The 14541-nt window shown below is 43.7% G+C and overlaps 3 protein-coding genes across 4 annotated transcripts; 2 read left to right on the forward strand and 1 right to left on the reverse strand.

The window, feature by feature from the left end:
* The first annotated feature begins 7 nt into the window (after positions 1–7).
* On the forward strand, positions 8–8507 carry ddi2 (DNA-damage inducible protein 2). Of its 2 annotated transcripts, XM_051074484.1 has the most exons (10): positions 10–362; positions 1310–1439; positions 1858–2187; positions 2281–2407; positions 2595–2722; positions 2935–3063; positions 3274–3377; positions 3488–3680; positions 5508–5556; positions 5874–5974. In XM_051074484.1, exons 1-9 carry the CDS (start codon positions 225–227, stop codon positions 5516–5518), a joined length of 1290 nt encoding a protein of 429 aa, XP_050930441.1. In that variant the 5' UTR covers positions 10–224; the 3' UTR covers positions 5519–5556; positions 5874–5974. The 2 variants fall into 2 exon arrangements, with proteins under 2 accessions (XP_050930440.1, XP_050930441.1); XM_051074483.1 differs by lacking the exon at positions 5508–5556 and having other exon boundaries at positions 8–362; positions 5874–8507.
* Positions 8508–8641: 134 nt separating this feature from the next.
* si:ch73-15b2.5 (rho guanine nucleotide exchange factor 19) lies at positions 8642–12801 on the forward strand. Its single transcript, XM_018686700.2, has 12 exons — positions 8642–9222; positions 9309–9458; positions 9537–9601; positions 9688–9983; positions 10660–10820; positions 10912–11064; positions 11142–11271; positions 11355–11429; positions 11731–11823; positions 11919–12067; positions 12218–12382; positions 12459–12801. The coding sequence occupies exons 1-12, from the start codon at positions 8993–8995 to the stop codon at positions 12502–12504; spliced, it is 1713 nt and encodes a 570-aa protein (XP_018542216.1). The 5' UTR covers positions 8642–8992; the 3' UTR covers positions 12505–12801.
* Positions 12734–14537, reverse strand: cplane2 (ciliogenesis and planar polarity effector 2). Its single transcript, XM_018686706.2, has 5 exons — positions 14195–14537; positions 13810–13962; positions 13594–13718; positions 13341–13480; positions 12734–13254 (listed from the first exon to the last, which is right to left on the reverse strand). Exons 1-5 carry the CDS (start codon positions 14304–14306, stop codon positions 13032–13034), a joined length of 753 nt encoding a protein of 250 aa, XP_018542222.1. The 5' UTR covers positions 14307–14537; the 3' UTR covers positions 12734–13031.
* Positions 14538–14541: the final 4 nt, after the last annotated feature.

Raw genomic sequence — 14541 nt, forward strand, 5'->3', positions numbered from 1 at the left:
ACTGTCACATCAGGCTTCTACCCAGTAAGTGCAAAGCAGGCACCGTCTTTCGGTGTACTTTTAGTTTCCCCTTTAACGCTATTTTCTACTGAAATACGTCTTTACATTTGGGACAAATCCAAATAATAACTGGGCTTTCCTCTGTGAAACAAGGAACTACACTAACCGCAATCTGTTACAGCGGGTTTGTCCAGTGATCCTGCTCCCCCCCCTCCAAAAAAGCGATGCTGGTCACCGTTTTCTGCGCACCGAGGGATCGCCCAGAAACCACCTTCGCCCTCGATGTGTCCCCGGACCTGGAGCTGAGAGACTTTGTAGCACTTTGTGAACTGGAATCAGGAATCCCAGCCGGGGAAATTCAGGTTAGACCTAAGCTCGCTGTAGCCACAGAGCTAACGTAGCTAACGGCTAGCTGGCCGACTTGCTAGCATAAATCGAGCTTTTGCTGTTTTGACGGACGCGGTGTTGCGAAATTCGAGTTATCAACAACGGGCGAAATTACAGACTTGTGTCCCCAACGGTTATTAACGGTTACAAAGCGTCGACTTTGTCCGTGAGTGGCGTTAAGCTAACCAAAAGCCAACATAGCAACAAGCTAACTGTTGTGTAGCCGTTAACGGACAGCAGCACTTCACTGTACTTTAATGAAGTTATAACAACCAACAAAGTTTGTTATGGAGCTTTATTTTGTTCACCGGTTCACTGCTTTCTAACTTTGCCCAAAAAACTGGGGGATTTCCTGACAGAGGTCCGGTGTGCTTTTTCTTTCACTATTGGACTCTACATAATAATCATACGTCTGTGTATGTTCATTTATCTTTGTGCAGCTTTGGTGTCTTTTGCTCTATTTTTGCTGTGTGTCCTTAGATGATATTATTATTATTATTATCTGTTTTGTTTTAGTTCATAGTTGTTATAAAGTTGTTATATCAAGTTGCTTTCATTTCTTTCCTATTTGTCAAGTAATTAACATAGAGAAAACACCAGACAAGGCAGTATTATGGCCCCCCCTAGGATTTTAATCCAGCCATTAATTTAATTTACTGTGTACTATTTTGATTACTGATTATTTGTTTTTAGTTTTTGAGTGAAAATGTTAAACTTTCGCCTTCTATGTTGTGAGGCTTTTCTTCTGCCTTTCATTATTAGTACAGTTTGGTATATTATGAAACATGGTTGTATTCAGCTGAAAACAGAAAGTAAGAATGATAAATTGCACCAATACACTGACGCTAGGCCAAGAGTCAAGTAGCTAGCAGTAATTTAACCTTGCCTCTGAAACTGAAGCTCTATATTTTTCTGTGTCCAGATCACGTATGTAGAACAGCCCCTCAAAGACCCCACTCGTGCCTTGGGGACCTATGGTGTTAAGGATGGAGATGTGGTGGTTCTCAGGCAAGCTGACCGAAGGCCACCGCCAACTCAGCCAGCCTTCCCAGGTAATGCTCGTGTTTGTTAAAATCACAAATGAAAACTACTGAAGTGGCAACAGAGGGGAAGTAAGAAAAGCTGCAGCTGGTATTCATGATATTGTTTCACACCCAAGTTTTACTCACACATCTAATTTGTATTAATGCTGCTGTTCTAGTTAGTGAGGTAGACATGCTGTTTTTTTTTTTTTACATGGGAGGGGTGGACTACAAAATCAAGATAAGCCACTGAAAGTATGAGGAAAGTAAGATCAGTTTACAGGAGGAGGAATTTGTTCAATGTTAATTTAAAAATCAGAGTTAAACATCCAGGTACACAAAGTAACTTTACTGAAAAGACATAAAAGATTAATGCAACACCTGTTTAATAAGCTGAGTTTTCATATGCAGTATATTAACCTCTCACTCTTTATCCACTGCACCTCAGGTCTGCCCCATATCGACTTTCGTTCCATCACAGTCCCAGGCACCTCTTCTTCAACCAGTCAGCGTGGTGCCATAAGGCCACAGCAACAGGCTCCACGGCAGCAGCCTGCGCAGCATCCTGCACAGCAGCCTGCTCAGCAGCCTGCTCAGCAGCCTGCACAGCAGCGTGCTGCAAATCCTTCCACGCCAATGGCCTTCCGCGGCTCCTCTCCTCAGGGGCTGGACGACCCTGCCTTACTCCAGCAGATGCTGTTATCCAATCCACATGAGCTTTCACTCCTGAAGGAGCGGAACCCGCCACTCGCTGAGGCTCTCCTGAGCGGAGACTTAGGTAAACAAAGAAACAGCCACGATTTGTGTTTATGGCTTTTACTTTCAATGTGACATGAATCGGTCATGTCAGTGTAACCGTCTGTCTCCTCAGAGCGTTTCACCAAAGTGCTGTTGGAACAACAGCAGGATCGAGCCAGGAGAGAGCAAGAGAGGATCAGGCTTCTGACTGCTGACCCTTTTGATTTGGAAGCTCAAGCAAAGATCGAGGAGGACATCAGGTATGGTGAAAAGACTTATGGTACAGTAATAAGCAGTGTGTTACTGTTTGTGATTCCATGAATTTGACTGCACTTTGTAAGTAAATCAAAATGTGAGAAAGGAAAGCATCTTGTTCCCTACATACAGGCAACATGTTTTCATTCTTGTTTAAAATGTGTCTTACCCTTGGATGTGTGCATGTTCCAGGCAGCACAATGTGGAAGAAAACATGACCATTGCAATGGAGGAGGCCCCAGAAAGCTTTGGACAGGTGGTTATGCTCTACATTAACTGCAAAGTCAATGGCCACCCTGTGAAAGCTTTTGTTGACTCAGGTAATGAGCATTAAATCCTGATCTGATATGTTGCTACAGTTTTTTGGGGCCAGGAAACAGAATGGTACTAAAATAGTGTTAGTTTGGGTTTGTTTTAATATTATAATTTTATAAAATATATTTAATTTCTGATAGTCTGCTGCTCTGCATCGTATCATTATTCTTGGGTTATGATTGAACATTTCATTGAACCCTACATTCCCTGTTTTTAGGAGCTCAGATGACCATCATGAGCCAAGCCTGTGCTGAGCGCTGCAACATCATGCGGCTGGTGGACCGACGCTGGGCCGGGATCGCCAAGGGAGTGGGCACCCAGAAAATCATTGGCAGAGTTCATTTGGGTTGGTGTCAGATTTTTTCGATCAAATCAGGTTCAGACCAGTTCCCAGAAAAACATAAATGTGAGACAAGTTTTCTTTCATGAATGCTGAGTTTAGCACAGTTGTTGGTTGTCTTTGTTTACTTGCAGTTTTGTCTGACTTTGAGTTGGTAGAATCATTTTCCCAAATGTGATCTATTCCTTCAGCTTGTATTTTGTTGCACTCATCTAGCTCAGGTCCAGATAGAGGGGGACTTCCTTCCATGTTCTTTCTCCATTTTGGAGGACCAACCGATGGACATGCTGCTTGGCCTGGATATGCTGAAGAGACATCAGGTGTGAGCCCCTTATATCTGATCAGTGTGCAGTACAGTGTTGGATTGGAATGAGTTACGTACACAGGTTACATATGCAGGTTCATTATGTGTCCTGATTTTTTCTTGTAGTGTTCGATCGACCTGAAGAAGAGCGTGCTTTTAATAGGCACTACCGGCACTGAAACTCGCTTCCTGTCTGAGGCGGAGCTGCCGGAGTGCGCCCGACTGGCATACGGGGCAGAGGGGCGTGAAGACGCCCGTCCAGATGAGATAGCTGACAGAGAACTAGCAGAGGCACTTCAGAGGTCCATACAAGAAAGCGGTAAGAAACTGTCTGCCACCTCTGCACTGACGCTCAGTTAGAACTACATTTGCATGTGCCACTTAAAGCTTCTTACTCTCAACCCCATTTATGCGGTCATCTGAATTTTCAGTCACATGGTCATCTCATCTCATCACCACAGCAAGTTAAATGTGCTTTAGAATAAGATGAGGTCAGGAATTAAAAGCTTCCAGGCAAATATAAGCATATACCAGAAAAGACTTGGCTGAAATCAAGCTTTTTAGGCTTAAAGGGAAACATCCATGAGTTGAAACACCCCAATAAATAGTTTTTAGCTGCCCTCGGTGGAAATGATGCCGTCAGCTTATAAACACTTATTTTTACTGTGGATACTGAAAGGATCCATCAGCGCTCATCAGCCGTATCAAGCATGTCTCATTATCATGAGTTCAGAGTAGACGGTTAAATTTAGTCAGAGTCTGTGTTGGACAACAGTACAGATGGATCTCTGAAGGAGTGTGAGAACAGCATTTGAAGCCACCTACAAAGACAAAGTGAAAGGAACATCAAGTGCTGAAAAAATGTAGGTGGTTGTTTGTACTAGGCAGTATATTACACAGACCATGAAAAAAATCAGCAAGATATCACAGCAGCACTACAAAAATCTATTGTATATCTCAAAAAAGTGGTGGTGTTTAATTGCATTAAATTACATTTGCAAGAAAACTGCCTGGGTCCAAGTTTACTTCCAGAAATAGTGCGCTTTTCATCCGTATATGCTTGAACAATGACTAAAAATAGAGTGTTGACATACTAATGATAATATCAGCAGCATTACTGAGCAACTTTGATCATTCCCAGTGTTTCACACTGTCGACTTACACCAAGCTTATTCAATCAGGAAGCATTAATAAAGTCCTGTCAGTCAAATGGTGACAGCTGCTACACTTTTTACCTCAGATTTGTGAGATAGACTGCTAATGATTATGAGCTGATGGTCTCGTAATTATGAGGGTTTTCTAATCACTAAGAATTGTTTATGATGTTACATTAAATTGTGTTTGCACAGTTGTCAGTCAGACTGCTGAATCCAACAAACATGGACAGGGAGGTGAATGTTTCAGTCACGCCGTTTATACCTTGGTATCCATCCTCTCTGTCCCAAAATGTTTATGCGATGAAGACTCTTTGTTTATCGGGAATCTGATTTACTGGTTTAATACATAACAGACATTCCTGTCTGGTTCTTTTATCCATGAACAGTTTCTTAGTTGATTTTAACAGAAAAAGTTCCAGGAGTTTCTCTGTATTTCCTGCTTCTACTCGGGTATAAAAATCAGTCGGTTCACTGCAGAAAGTGGAGCTTTTTCCACCAGTATGAGGTGTGTTTGATTTAGTTTTCTATGAATAGAAGTAACAGTCAGGATGGTCAAACAAGTGTTTCCCTTTAATGCTTTTCAAAGCTTATATTAACATTAGTGCAACTGCTATTGATACACTTAGTCTTTATTGCTTCCATTGGCCAACCATGTCCAGTAATAACTACAAATAGAATTTAAACGAGAAGCAGCAGTAGAGTTACGATGCCATGTTGGGGCATCCGTCGACTGACAGAATAAACAGTTTTGGTCTTGATTGTCTTATGATCAGTTGATTTTGATCAAACGTTCTTCTGACGTTTATCGACAGACTCTGATCACGCTGCAAGCTCTGTCAGGACGTAGGCTCGGGTTGTTTTTGGATGACACTTTTCACATCTGTGTGTGTGAAAAGGCTGATAGTTTGGTGCATGCCCTGTGTGTGACTGCTAACTTTCTCCATCCCTTTGCATGATGTGTGTGGTGTGTGCCCCTAACCCCTGAGCAGGACAGCACTGATGCATTTGGAGACAGCTGGAGAGGGCCCTACCAACCAGGTACTGCAAATTCACAAGTCCATTGCCAGTGCTAAGTCCATTGCTACTTATTTCTTTTACTTTGCTGTTATTTTGCTGCTGGATCGGGTAAATTGATGTTGTACTTCTACTTATTTGTGTGTTTATTCTGAATACAACGACTGAATAAGCAACTGATATGCAAGTATTTCAAGAGCTTCAGTGAGGATTTTTTGTTTTTGTTACCTAAACTATTATGAAAATGCACATTATTTAAAGTAGTAGTAGTTGTGCTCCCAGACAAGAATTTACACAAATTCCAGCTGTTTAATTCCCAGTTATATTTTCTCTTACAATAGACACTGCAGATGGACAAACTACCTCACCACAGCCCCCACCATTTTCATTACCCAGAACCTTAGACCAAATGTCCTCATCCACCTCCCCTTCCCAAAGCCCTTCCTCTGGCCAGCCCCAGACCCTGGATCGCTCTCAGTCTGCCCCGGCCGCCATGGAGCAGGCCTCAGCACCAGAGCAGTGCCAGGACCAGCCTGGCTTTCAGGAGCTTCCTCGGCCTTCATCCCCGGCAGAGGCTGCTGGTTCTACAACTCATCAGGTCCACCCTCACCCTCTGCCTGTTCATAGCAGCTCCGAAGTGCCCCCTGTGCCCAGTCCCTCAACAGACGTCCTCACCTCACATACCCCTCCTGCAGACGTGACTACGTTCTCCCAGAATCCAGAGGGTGAGGTACTTTCTGCAGCCTCAGAGGGTGATGATGAATCATTTGAAGAGGTGAACAGCTCTGTGCTCCCCCAGCCAGAGGAACTTTCCCCCGTTCAGCCCATGGAGCAGGAGATGACTGAGTCCGACACAGCTGATACCACAGAAGCCTGTCCGGGTCCTTCTAGCCAACCTGACTCGGTTGAAATGGAGTCCCCCGCTGCCCCACATGACATGGTGACCTCTGAGAGGGACCAGCCTGAAGGAGAGCGTTGCTCCAGCTCTGACAGCATCCCCTCGCTGGCGGCCGCTCTGATGGAGCTCCACGAGCTGCTTGTTTCCAACAACCGCGCTCACTCCCAAAACCGCAGCACCTCCTGCTCCCCCTCACATCCATTCAGACAGGACGCAGACGAAGCGGCTCTCGAGCCACGCACCCCGACGCCCGAAAACACCCAGCCTCCCCCATCCACTGCCATTACAGCTGGTGCAGAACCAAGCGATGCCAAAGCCAACCATGCTGCTGCTGTGTCTGACGAGGGACCATCGAAGTGTCTTGTGCCTGACCTCTCTGGCCCCGATGAGCATCTGTGCGGAGATGCAGCAGAGACTGTGGAGGAACAAGGGCCACCGCAGAATCCGGATGGCTCCGGGGAGACGAGGGCAGATAGATGTGGGATAGACGAAGCCACTAACATCAGCATTTCTCAGCCTGAGCCGGAGGTTCCTCCTGACCCCGCAGGGGACCTGGAGTTCAGGGAACCTCCCGAGGGGCAGCAGGGGAGAGGGGTCGCAGACGGACGAGCCTCTGGCACCAACACCCCAGACACTCTTGGCCTCCAGGCTGAGCAGACTTTTCTCAGCCCTTTGTCAATGGCAGCGGGCTCACCCGAGGAAGTCTCCAGCACCTCGTCCCCCTCTGCCCCTCCTCCTGCTCAGGCTCCCCAGCCTACATCTGCAGCTCATCATCTCCCTTCTCCACATCCCTTTATAGAACAATTTCCAGCTGAGCACATCCAGAGAATCCAGGCAGCAGGCTTTTCTGCTAGGGAGGCTGCAGAGGCACTGGAACAAGCCCACGGGGTCGTAGAGCTAGCTCTGCTGGCACTACTAGCCCGCAGTATCACTGTGCCCACCTAGACTCATAACCACTCATGCGAGTCCCCAGCCTCCCCAACTCAGCATCTGTCTTATTTATACCTTGTTACTGATCCAGATGTCTCAGTCCCTTTTTAGCAGGGAGCACGTAAAACACAGGGAAATGCTGTCTCTTGGTTTGTCGTACAGAATATCCAAGAACAAACAGGACAACTGGTAATAACTTTTCTGGATATAACAGATATGTGAGGTGTGTTTGCATGCAGATGTTTTGGGTGCCCACCCATTTCATTGGTTTTTAGAGATTTGGTATGATAGATTGATTTTCTTCTTGTTTTGATGTCCAACATTGACGTATTATTAATCGCCCGATGTATGGCTGGTTCTTGAACCATTAAACATTTGTTATAATTTCCCCTTTGATATCACATAAAACTACTGTTATGCAAGAGTTTAATTTGTGAAGCATCTATGAGATAATCTCAGAATAAGGAGTGGCATTGCTTCTACTCTCCATGCCAGATGATGAGCTTTAGATCATTCAGCACAAACATGGATATTTGAAGCATTTTGCTGATTAAAAGCATCATGTTGGTTTTATGTTTGTTGCCCCTTCAATTTACAAATCAGACCCCGGTGACTGAGAAGCTACATTGTGGAAACTGCTGCAGTTTAGAAGGGTTGATCATTTTCGATCGAGTTTACAAATCATTTCTACAGACAAGTGGAAAGCCCGAGATTCACAGCCATTATCACACTGAAATATCAAGTGAGCCACAAGTGTGTTTGTTGAAAAACGATCATAGATGGCATTTTTTTAATTCAGTATGTGCGTTACAGAAGGTATCTTGTACTGTATGTATCATTCTTCACAGTTCAGAAGCTTCGCCATGTGTAGATGACAAAAAAAAAAATAGTAGCTCCTGTTCAGAAAGTCCATTTTGTGTCAAATCATCATAGTGTGCGTGTTCATACCTTAAAAACATCCATCTTCATTTTGTAATCAGATTATGGCCATTCGCGACTGTCAACATGTTTTGTCAGTACGTCATATATCAAGGATTTTAATGGCTTTATTTGAGTCATATACCAACAATGTTCAGGCAGATTGAATTATTTACTTTTATCTTGTATGAAATTTTAAATTGCAAATAAAATGGAACTAGTATTTGTATACCATGTGAGTCATAAATCATTTTTCAGACATTCAACATGGTTCCAGCTTCTCAAATCTGAGGATTTGTTGCTTTTGTTCATCTCACATCAAAGTAAACTGAATACCTGACAAAAAAAAGCAATTAGAAGATGTCACTTTTCAGTATTTTCAGTCACTTACTTCTAAATGATAAATCAAAGAATATGAATGGACATAATGATTTGTTGTAGCCCTCATCTTTCTTTTCTGTCAGTTCATCAATGACCTTTCTGAAACCTTGGGTGTGTGTGAGCCAGTGTGAGAAAAATCACACCTGATTCCAGTTTTTGTGATTGCAGCTTAAGGCTCAGACTTGTGCTTCACTGAGACTATTTCATCTGCGTGACTGCGAGGCAGGTGAAGGATGCTGCTGTCGAGAAACACATTCACAATTTCACTTTGGAGTGAAAGAGTTTTGAGATAAAAAGTCTCGGCAGCAGCTTTGTGCGACAGGCTGAAGCATTATGGCTCAGTTTGGCTCCAGAGAAGAGAACAGCTACTCTCTGAGCAGCAGCGTCATCACTAATCTACGCTCCTACTTTAGAAACAGTCCTCTAATGCATAATGTGATATCACAACTACCAACCATGACGGAGAGAGAGCAGCGTTCTTTTATTCTGGAGAACAACAGTGAAGAGGATGGCGTGGGCCTTGATGAGAGCGGTGACTCCCTGAACCAGTTTGAGGATAGCCGGTAAGGACCACATCTAGAAAACTTCAGTGTTTTCTCTTTAATTTTATGTAGGCTTATGGCCATAAAATATCTTTGTCCTGTCCTAGTTCTCCCATAGACGTATCCTCTGCCATCAGCTCGGTGGCCTTAAAGAGCACATGGGATTTGGGTGAAATGCACTCAGTGTCCAAGTTGCTCTCAGTTCCTGAACTTGAAAAAGACAGCTCCTTGTTTGATCAGGATGAAGGTTCAGAGGGGTGAGAGACGCTGTAAACATTCATAGACTTTATAATCTTTATGCAGTTAACTAAATGTGGCTTCTATATCCAACCCAGGGCTGTAGATCCAGTTGAGGAGGAAGAGCGGAGTGTATCCTTCCAGTCAAAGTACATCCATATTTGTGAGTTACCTTTCTCCTTGAGGCCTCATTGGAAGGGTTATAGCAGTGTAAAGTACCTTGTCTGTCTCTCCCCCTCTGCTCTACAGTCCCTCTGTATCAGGACTACAGTCTGCAGGCGATGAGAGACGATCTGCACAGGCTCGACAAGAGTTTTGTGTCTGAGCTAATAACACCCCAGTATCTGCAGGGTCTGCAGTCCCATCTTGGCGCTCTTTGTAACATCCCCGCGTCCCCTCGGTTTCACCCACCTGAAGCCACTCCGTCCTCACCTCCACCTCAGCCTGTCAGGGTGACTCCTTGTACCCTTTGGCAAGATCTAGATGAGGTGAAGGCATCTGGACTGCTCAGCAGTTTGACCACCAGAGAGATTCGCCTTCAGGAGGTGTGAAAAGCTCCGTTCATACTCTACATTTCAAACATGGCATTGGTTTCAACTAATTTGGATGGTGATAATATGAAATGAGCTACTAGCTGTTACATTTCTACAGTGTGTACGTTAGCGACATCTCTGTACCATCCATTTTTAGCTTCTTAGTTTACACAGCCATATCAGTGTCTTTACTTTTCATTTCTAGAGCTCACAATTTAGTCACTTTTAGTCTGTAGCATGTTAGCTTGAAATGTTAGCATTAATCTAATTTCAGTACAAGTTTACAGACTATTAAACGTGTCTGGCATTTATATTTATTTTTCTCTATTGTCAGCAAATCCTATAAAAATGCCTAAACCAACAGTGCATCCTCTAATATTTCATGACTTCCTGGCTTTGTTTTTGATACTCTGTCCTTCATCCGTTCAATCCTGGCTTTTAAAAACAGATCACAAATGTATAGTTAATTTTTTATTATTATTATTAAATGCTCTGTAACTTTAGAAACAGCTGTACACTGTTGTCTTTAGGAAATGTTACTCAGCCAAGAGTTAACAGTGCGTCATTCTGGACCTATTTTACAGGCACAGACACACATTTTTAATAGTTTTGGAAAATCTAAGATTAATGGAGAAGAATGAGTCATGAAAATAATCCTCTTGCTCCCTCTCATTTTGTCCATTTGAAGTCAATGTTTGAGTTAATCGGCTCCGAGGCGTCTTACCTGAGGAGCCTTGGAGTTGCTGTCAGTCATTTCCACGCGTCGAAGCCGCTAAAACAGACGCTGTCTCAAATGGAGCATCACATTTTGTTTTCCAACATCCGCCGAGTCAGGGCAGCCAGTGAAAAGTGAGAGCTCCACACACGGCACAGTACCTCTTCTATGTTTGACCTGGTCATGTTGATGTCGATGTTGAACCGGTGTCTTGCCTCCTTTCAGGTTTCTCATGGATCTGGAGATGCGATTGGGAGAGAGTGTGTTAATGTCTCAGGTTGGAGACATTGTGCTCCAGCACTGCCCTGAGTTTCACACTCTCTATGTGCCTTATGTGACTAACATGATGTACCAGGAGGCTCTTATAAACCAGCTGCTGTAAGTCTTGATACCACTGGTGGTTCTCCACACAACTGATTTCTCATAAGCCATATTCACGTCTCCTCTTCTTGAAGGCAGCAGAACAGAGACTTCCTGTATTCACTCAAGAAGCTTGAGAGTGACCCAGTGTGTCAGAGACAGAGCCTCAAGTCATTCCTCGTCCTTCCCTTCCAGAGAATCACTCGTGTTAAACTTCTGCTGGAGGTAGGCGTCTGACTGGAGTTACAACGAAATTCATTCTCACGGTGATTCACAAGGTCGCTGTTGTGTGTTTGTTTACATCTCAGAACATCCTGAAACTGACTGAACCAGACTCTGACTCAGTTTCAGAGCTTGAGAAAGCAATAGAAGCCATTCATGAGGTAATGTTGTTTTTACTTTAATGTGTTCAGATCTGCACATTCATGCTGAGTCATAAGTGAAGGGAGGAATGAGATCACTGCAGATAAACATGACCTGCCTCTCAAATGGCTTAAATAAAGATTCACAGTGGTGATTATTTATATGGTGATATTTTTAGTTCAGGAGCGGAAAGCACCTTGGTACATTTAATCTAGTACTGTACTTGTACTTTCATTTTCTACTTTTTTTTCCTTTATTGATCTGGGGTTGTACACATTAATGTTTCAATTATAATCTAATGTACACCTTTGCTCTCAACAGATAGTGGCTGAGTGTGACAAGGGCGTCCGAAAGATGAAACAAATTGAGGAGCTGGTCTGTTTGGAGACGCTGCTGGATTTTGGCAAAGTTAAGGTAACATCTTTTTCTCCTCCCTCACTGTAAGATTTCTTGTTATGTAACCTGCATATGGCAGTAAACTCTAACAGACTGCCTCCTCTTCCTTCCAGTCAGTTCCTCTGGTTGTGAGCGGGCGTTTCCTGGTGCGTCAGGGTCCCATGAGACAGCTGACTGTGGAGGGCACTCACAGCTCCAGGACATCATTCATCAGCGTCCACCTCCACCTGTTCAACGACCTCCTGATCATCTCCTCAAAGAAGTATGTGACAAACGATAACTACTGCAAAATGAAAACACAACGAATCAAAAAGTAAATTGGTTGCTTCAAGACAAATTATAATGACGGGAAACCAAACATCCCAAGAAATGCTGAACTGTTGTTCCTGTTTTCTCTCTGCATCCTGTTCAGGGATCAGCGGTTCATGGTTTTGGATCACGCTGAATTCCCCACACACGTGCGCACCGAGCGTCTGAAGACTGAAGTCCTGGGTTTACCTCCAGACTCCTTCCTGCTGCACCTCTCTCGAAGCCAAACGGGACATCCAACCGCCATGATCCTCGTCACATACGCAAGGTAAGAGCGAACGTCTTCTGTAAGCCAGCCGCACCTCTGTGATTCCTGTTTTTATTTATTTTTTATTTTACTGCAGGTCAGATAAAGACGTGTGGATGAAGGTGCTGTCGGGTAAACAGTGATGGGAACATGATGACGATTTTGATCTTACATCAAACTTTGGTTGTTTCAATTTGCACACTAATGATATGAATCTTGTTAACTAACTTTAACACACTTGTTCACTCTTGAGATTTTATATTAAGTTGACTGCACTTGATAATGTTCTTGATAAAGGCACCTTACAGCATCATGTAACACAAAGCATTCAAACATGCACTGAATTCATCACAATTACACTAACACAGAGAGTGAGAGGATACTTTTTAATTACTGGGAATACTATTTTTTTACTTGTATTAAATACTGGTCTCTTTTAAGCAGTTTGCTCATTATTTTCAAATTAATGAAAAATAAAAGATTTTCTGACCTGATCGATGTCTACAGAAATCAAAGACTAAAATGAAATGATAAAACAGGCCCTGATCTTCTCCACAGTACCCCCAAAAACAAACAACTATTTCACTGATTTCCTTCATCTCATCGTGAGGGATCTGAGACTCGCTCAGACCAGCTGCAGAGTGCAAAGCACACAAATAATGCTCTGTGTTTAAAGTAGAGTCACTGTCTCCTGCTGTGAGCGGCGGCTGGCCGCTCCGGCTGTAACGCAGTCCTGATGCCACAGCTGCTCCGCCAGGCAGTTGAGGAGGGGGGCTACGTCCCCCAGCCCGTCGCTGACCTCTCCGCCCATACGCAGCAGCGGTAAATTCCAGGTCTCCTGGAAATCCCTCACGTCTCTCTCTGCCACATCACAGTGCATGAAGAGATCAAATCTGAACAAAGTGTTAAGGACAAATGCCCGTGGGGAAACGAGCAAAGTCAAAGTACGAGATTTAAAAAACAGAAGACAAAAGGATACTTGGTTCCAACCACCAGTTTTGCGACTTGGCCCACAGACGGCCCGGTCCACTTCGCAATTTGATTTGACAGATCGTCAAAGGATGTCCTGTCAGTGAAGGAGAACAGGAACAGGACGGCGTCCACCTGCTCCTTACAGGACTGGTGGGAGAGACAGGGGACAGTGATTTGACCTGGTGTGATGCAGACTGCATGTTTCAGATCTATATTACAAAGTGATTAGACTGTTAGCTGATAAAAATATTTATACGTACTGGAAGCAAATGGTCAAATCTTCGTAAGGCGTTCTCTCCACAATCCCACAGCTGCAGCCGGAAGAAAAGCACTCTGCCACTTTCTCTCAGCTTCACCGGCCAATACACCACTGTCGTCTCAATACCTGCAATAACAGAGACATTACACTAAATTACATATAAATTACAGCTTTTAGTTGTAAGATTTACTCTAAAAATGCTCAGCTGGGGACCCACCTGTTGTTTCATAGTGCACATTAGGAATATTCAGACCAGTGAGACGAGCAGCAAGGGCAGTTTTCCCAACTCCACTCTTTCCAGAGATGAAGATCTTATAATGAACTGTGTCCACAGCTGCATTTGGGGGCATCACAGGAGACTCCAACAGGCCTGTAGAACAAGTGTTAAAAGGACCAGTATTATTTCATATGTCAGTGTGATGCTTGGTCGTAGATCTGTAAATGTTTGCTCCCGCTTTCCACGATTTAATCATCTTTTACAGTCTCTAAATTACGTTTATTGCTGCCAAGGAAAGTGTAGTGTAGATTTCTAGTGGGAGTTGTTCATTTATAACGGGAATAACATAATAATTCATCCAAAAAGACACGGTTATTTATCATACCGAAGTGTTTGCGTCTTTTCTTGTGAAGGATCTTGCTGAAATATTCTTTACTGTCTTTACATCGATGCCAGTCTGCGACAACGATTGATCCGGGAGGAGGAACTTGTTCCATGTTGTTGGTTATGAAGCTAACTGAGTTAGCATCACCGGGACGTCAGTTAAGTCCGAAAAAACACGGACACTCGGCTTCTTGTAGCGGCAGCAGGCGGTTTTTTAAATTAATGTTAATATCAAAATATTACAACCAGTCTTATTTAATGACAACAACTGTGGTCGGCATTAGCATCTTAAGTTTCACACACCAGCCACTTCATTAAACTTCCGTAAACTAAATCGTTCCTTGACAA

This window comes from Lates calcarifer, linkage group LG12 (assembly GCF_001640805.2).
Source record: "Lates calcarifer isolate ASB-BC8 linkage group LG12, TLL_Latcal_v3, whole genome shotgun sequence".
NCBI classification, from domain to species: domain Eukaryota; kingdom Metazoa; phylum Chordata; class Actinopteri; family Centropomidae; genus Lates; species Lates calcarifer.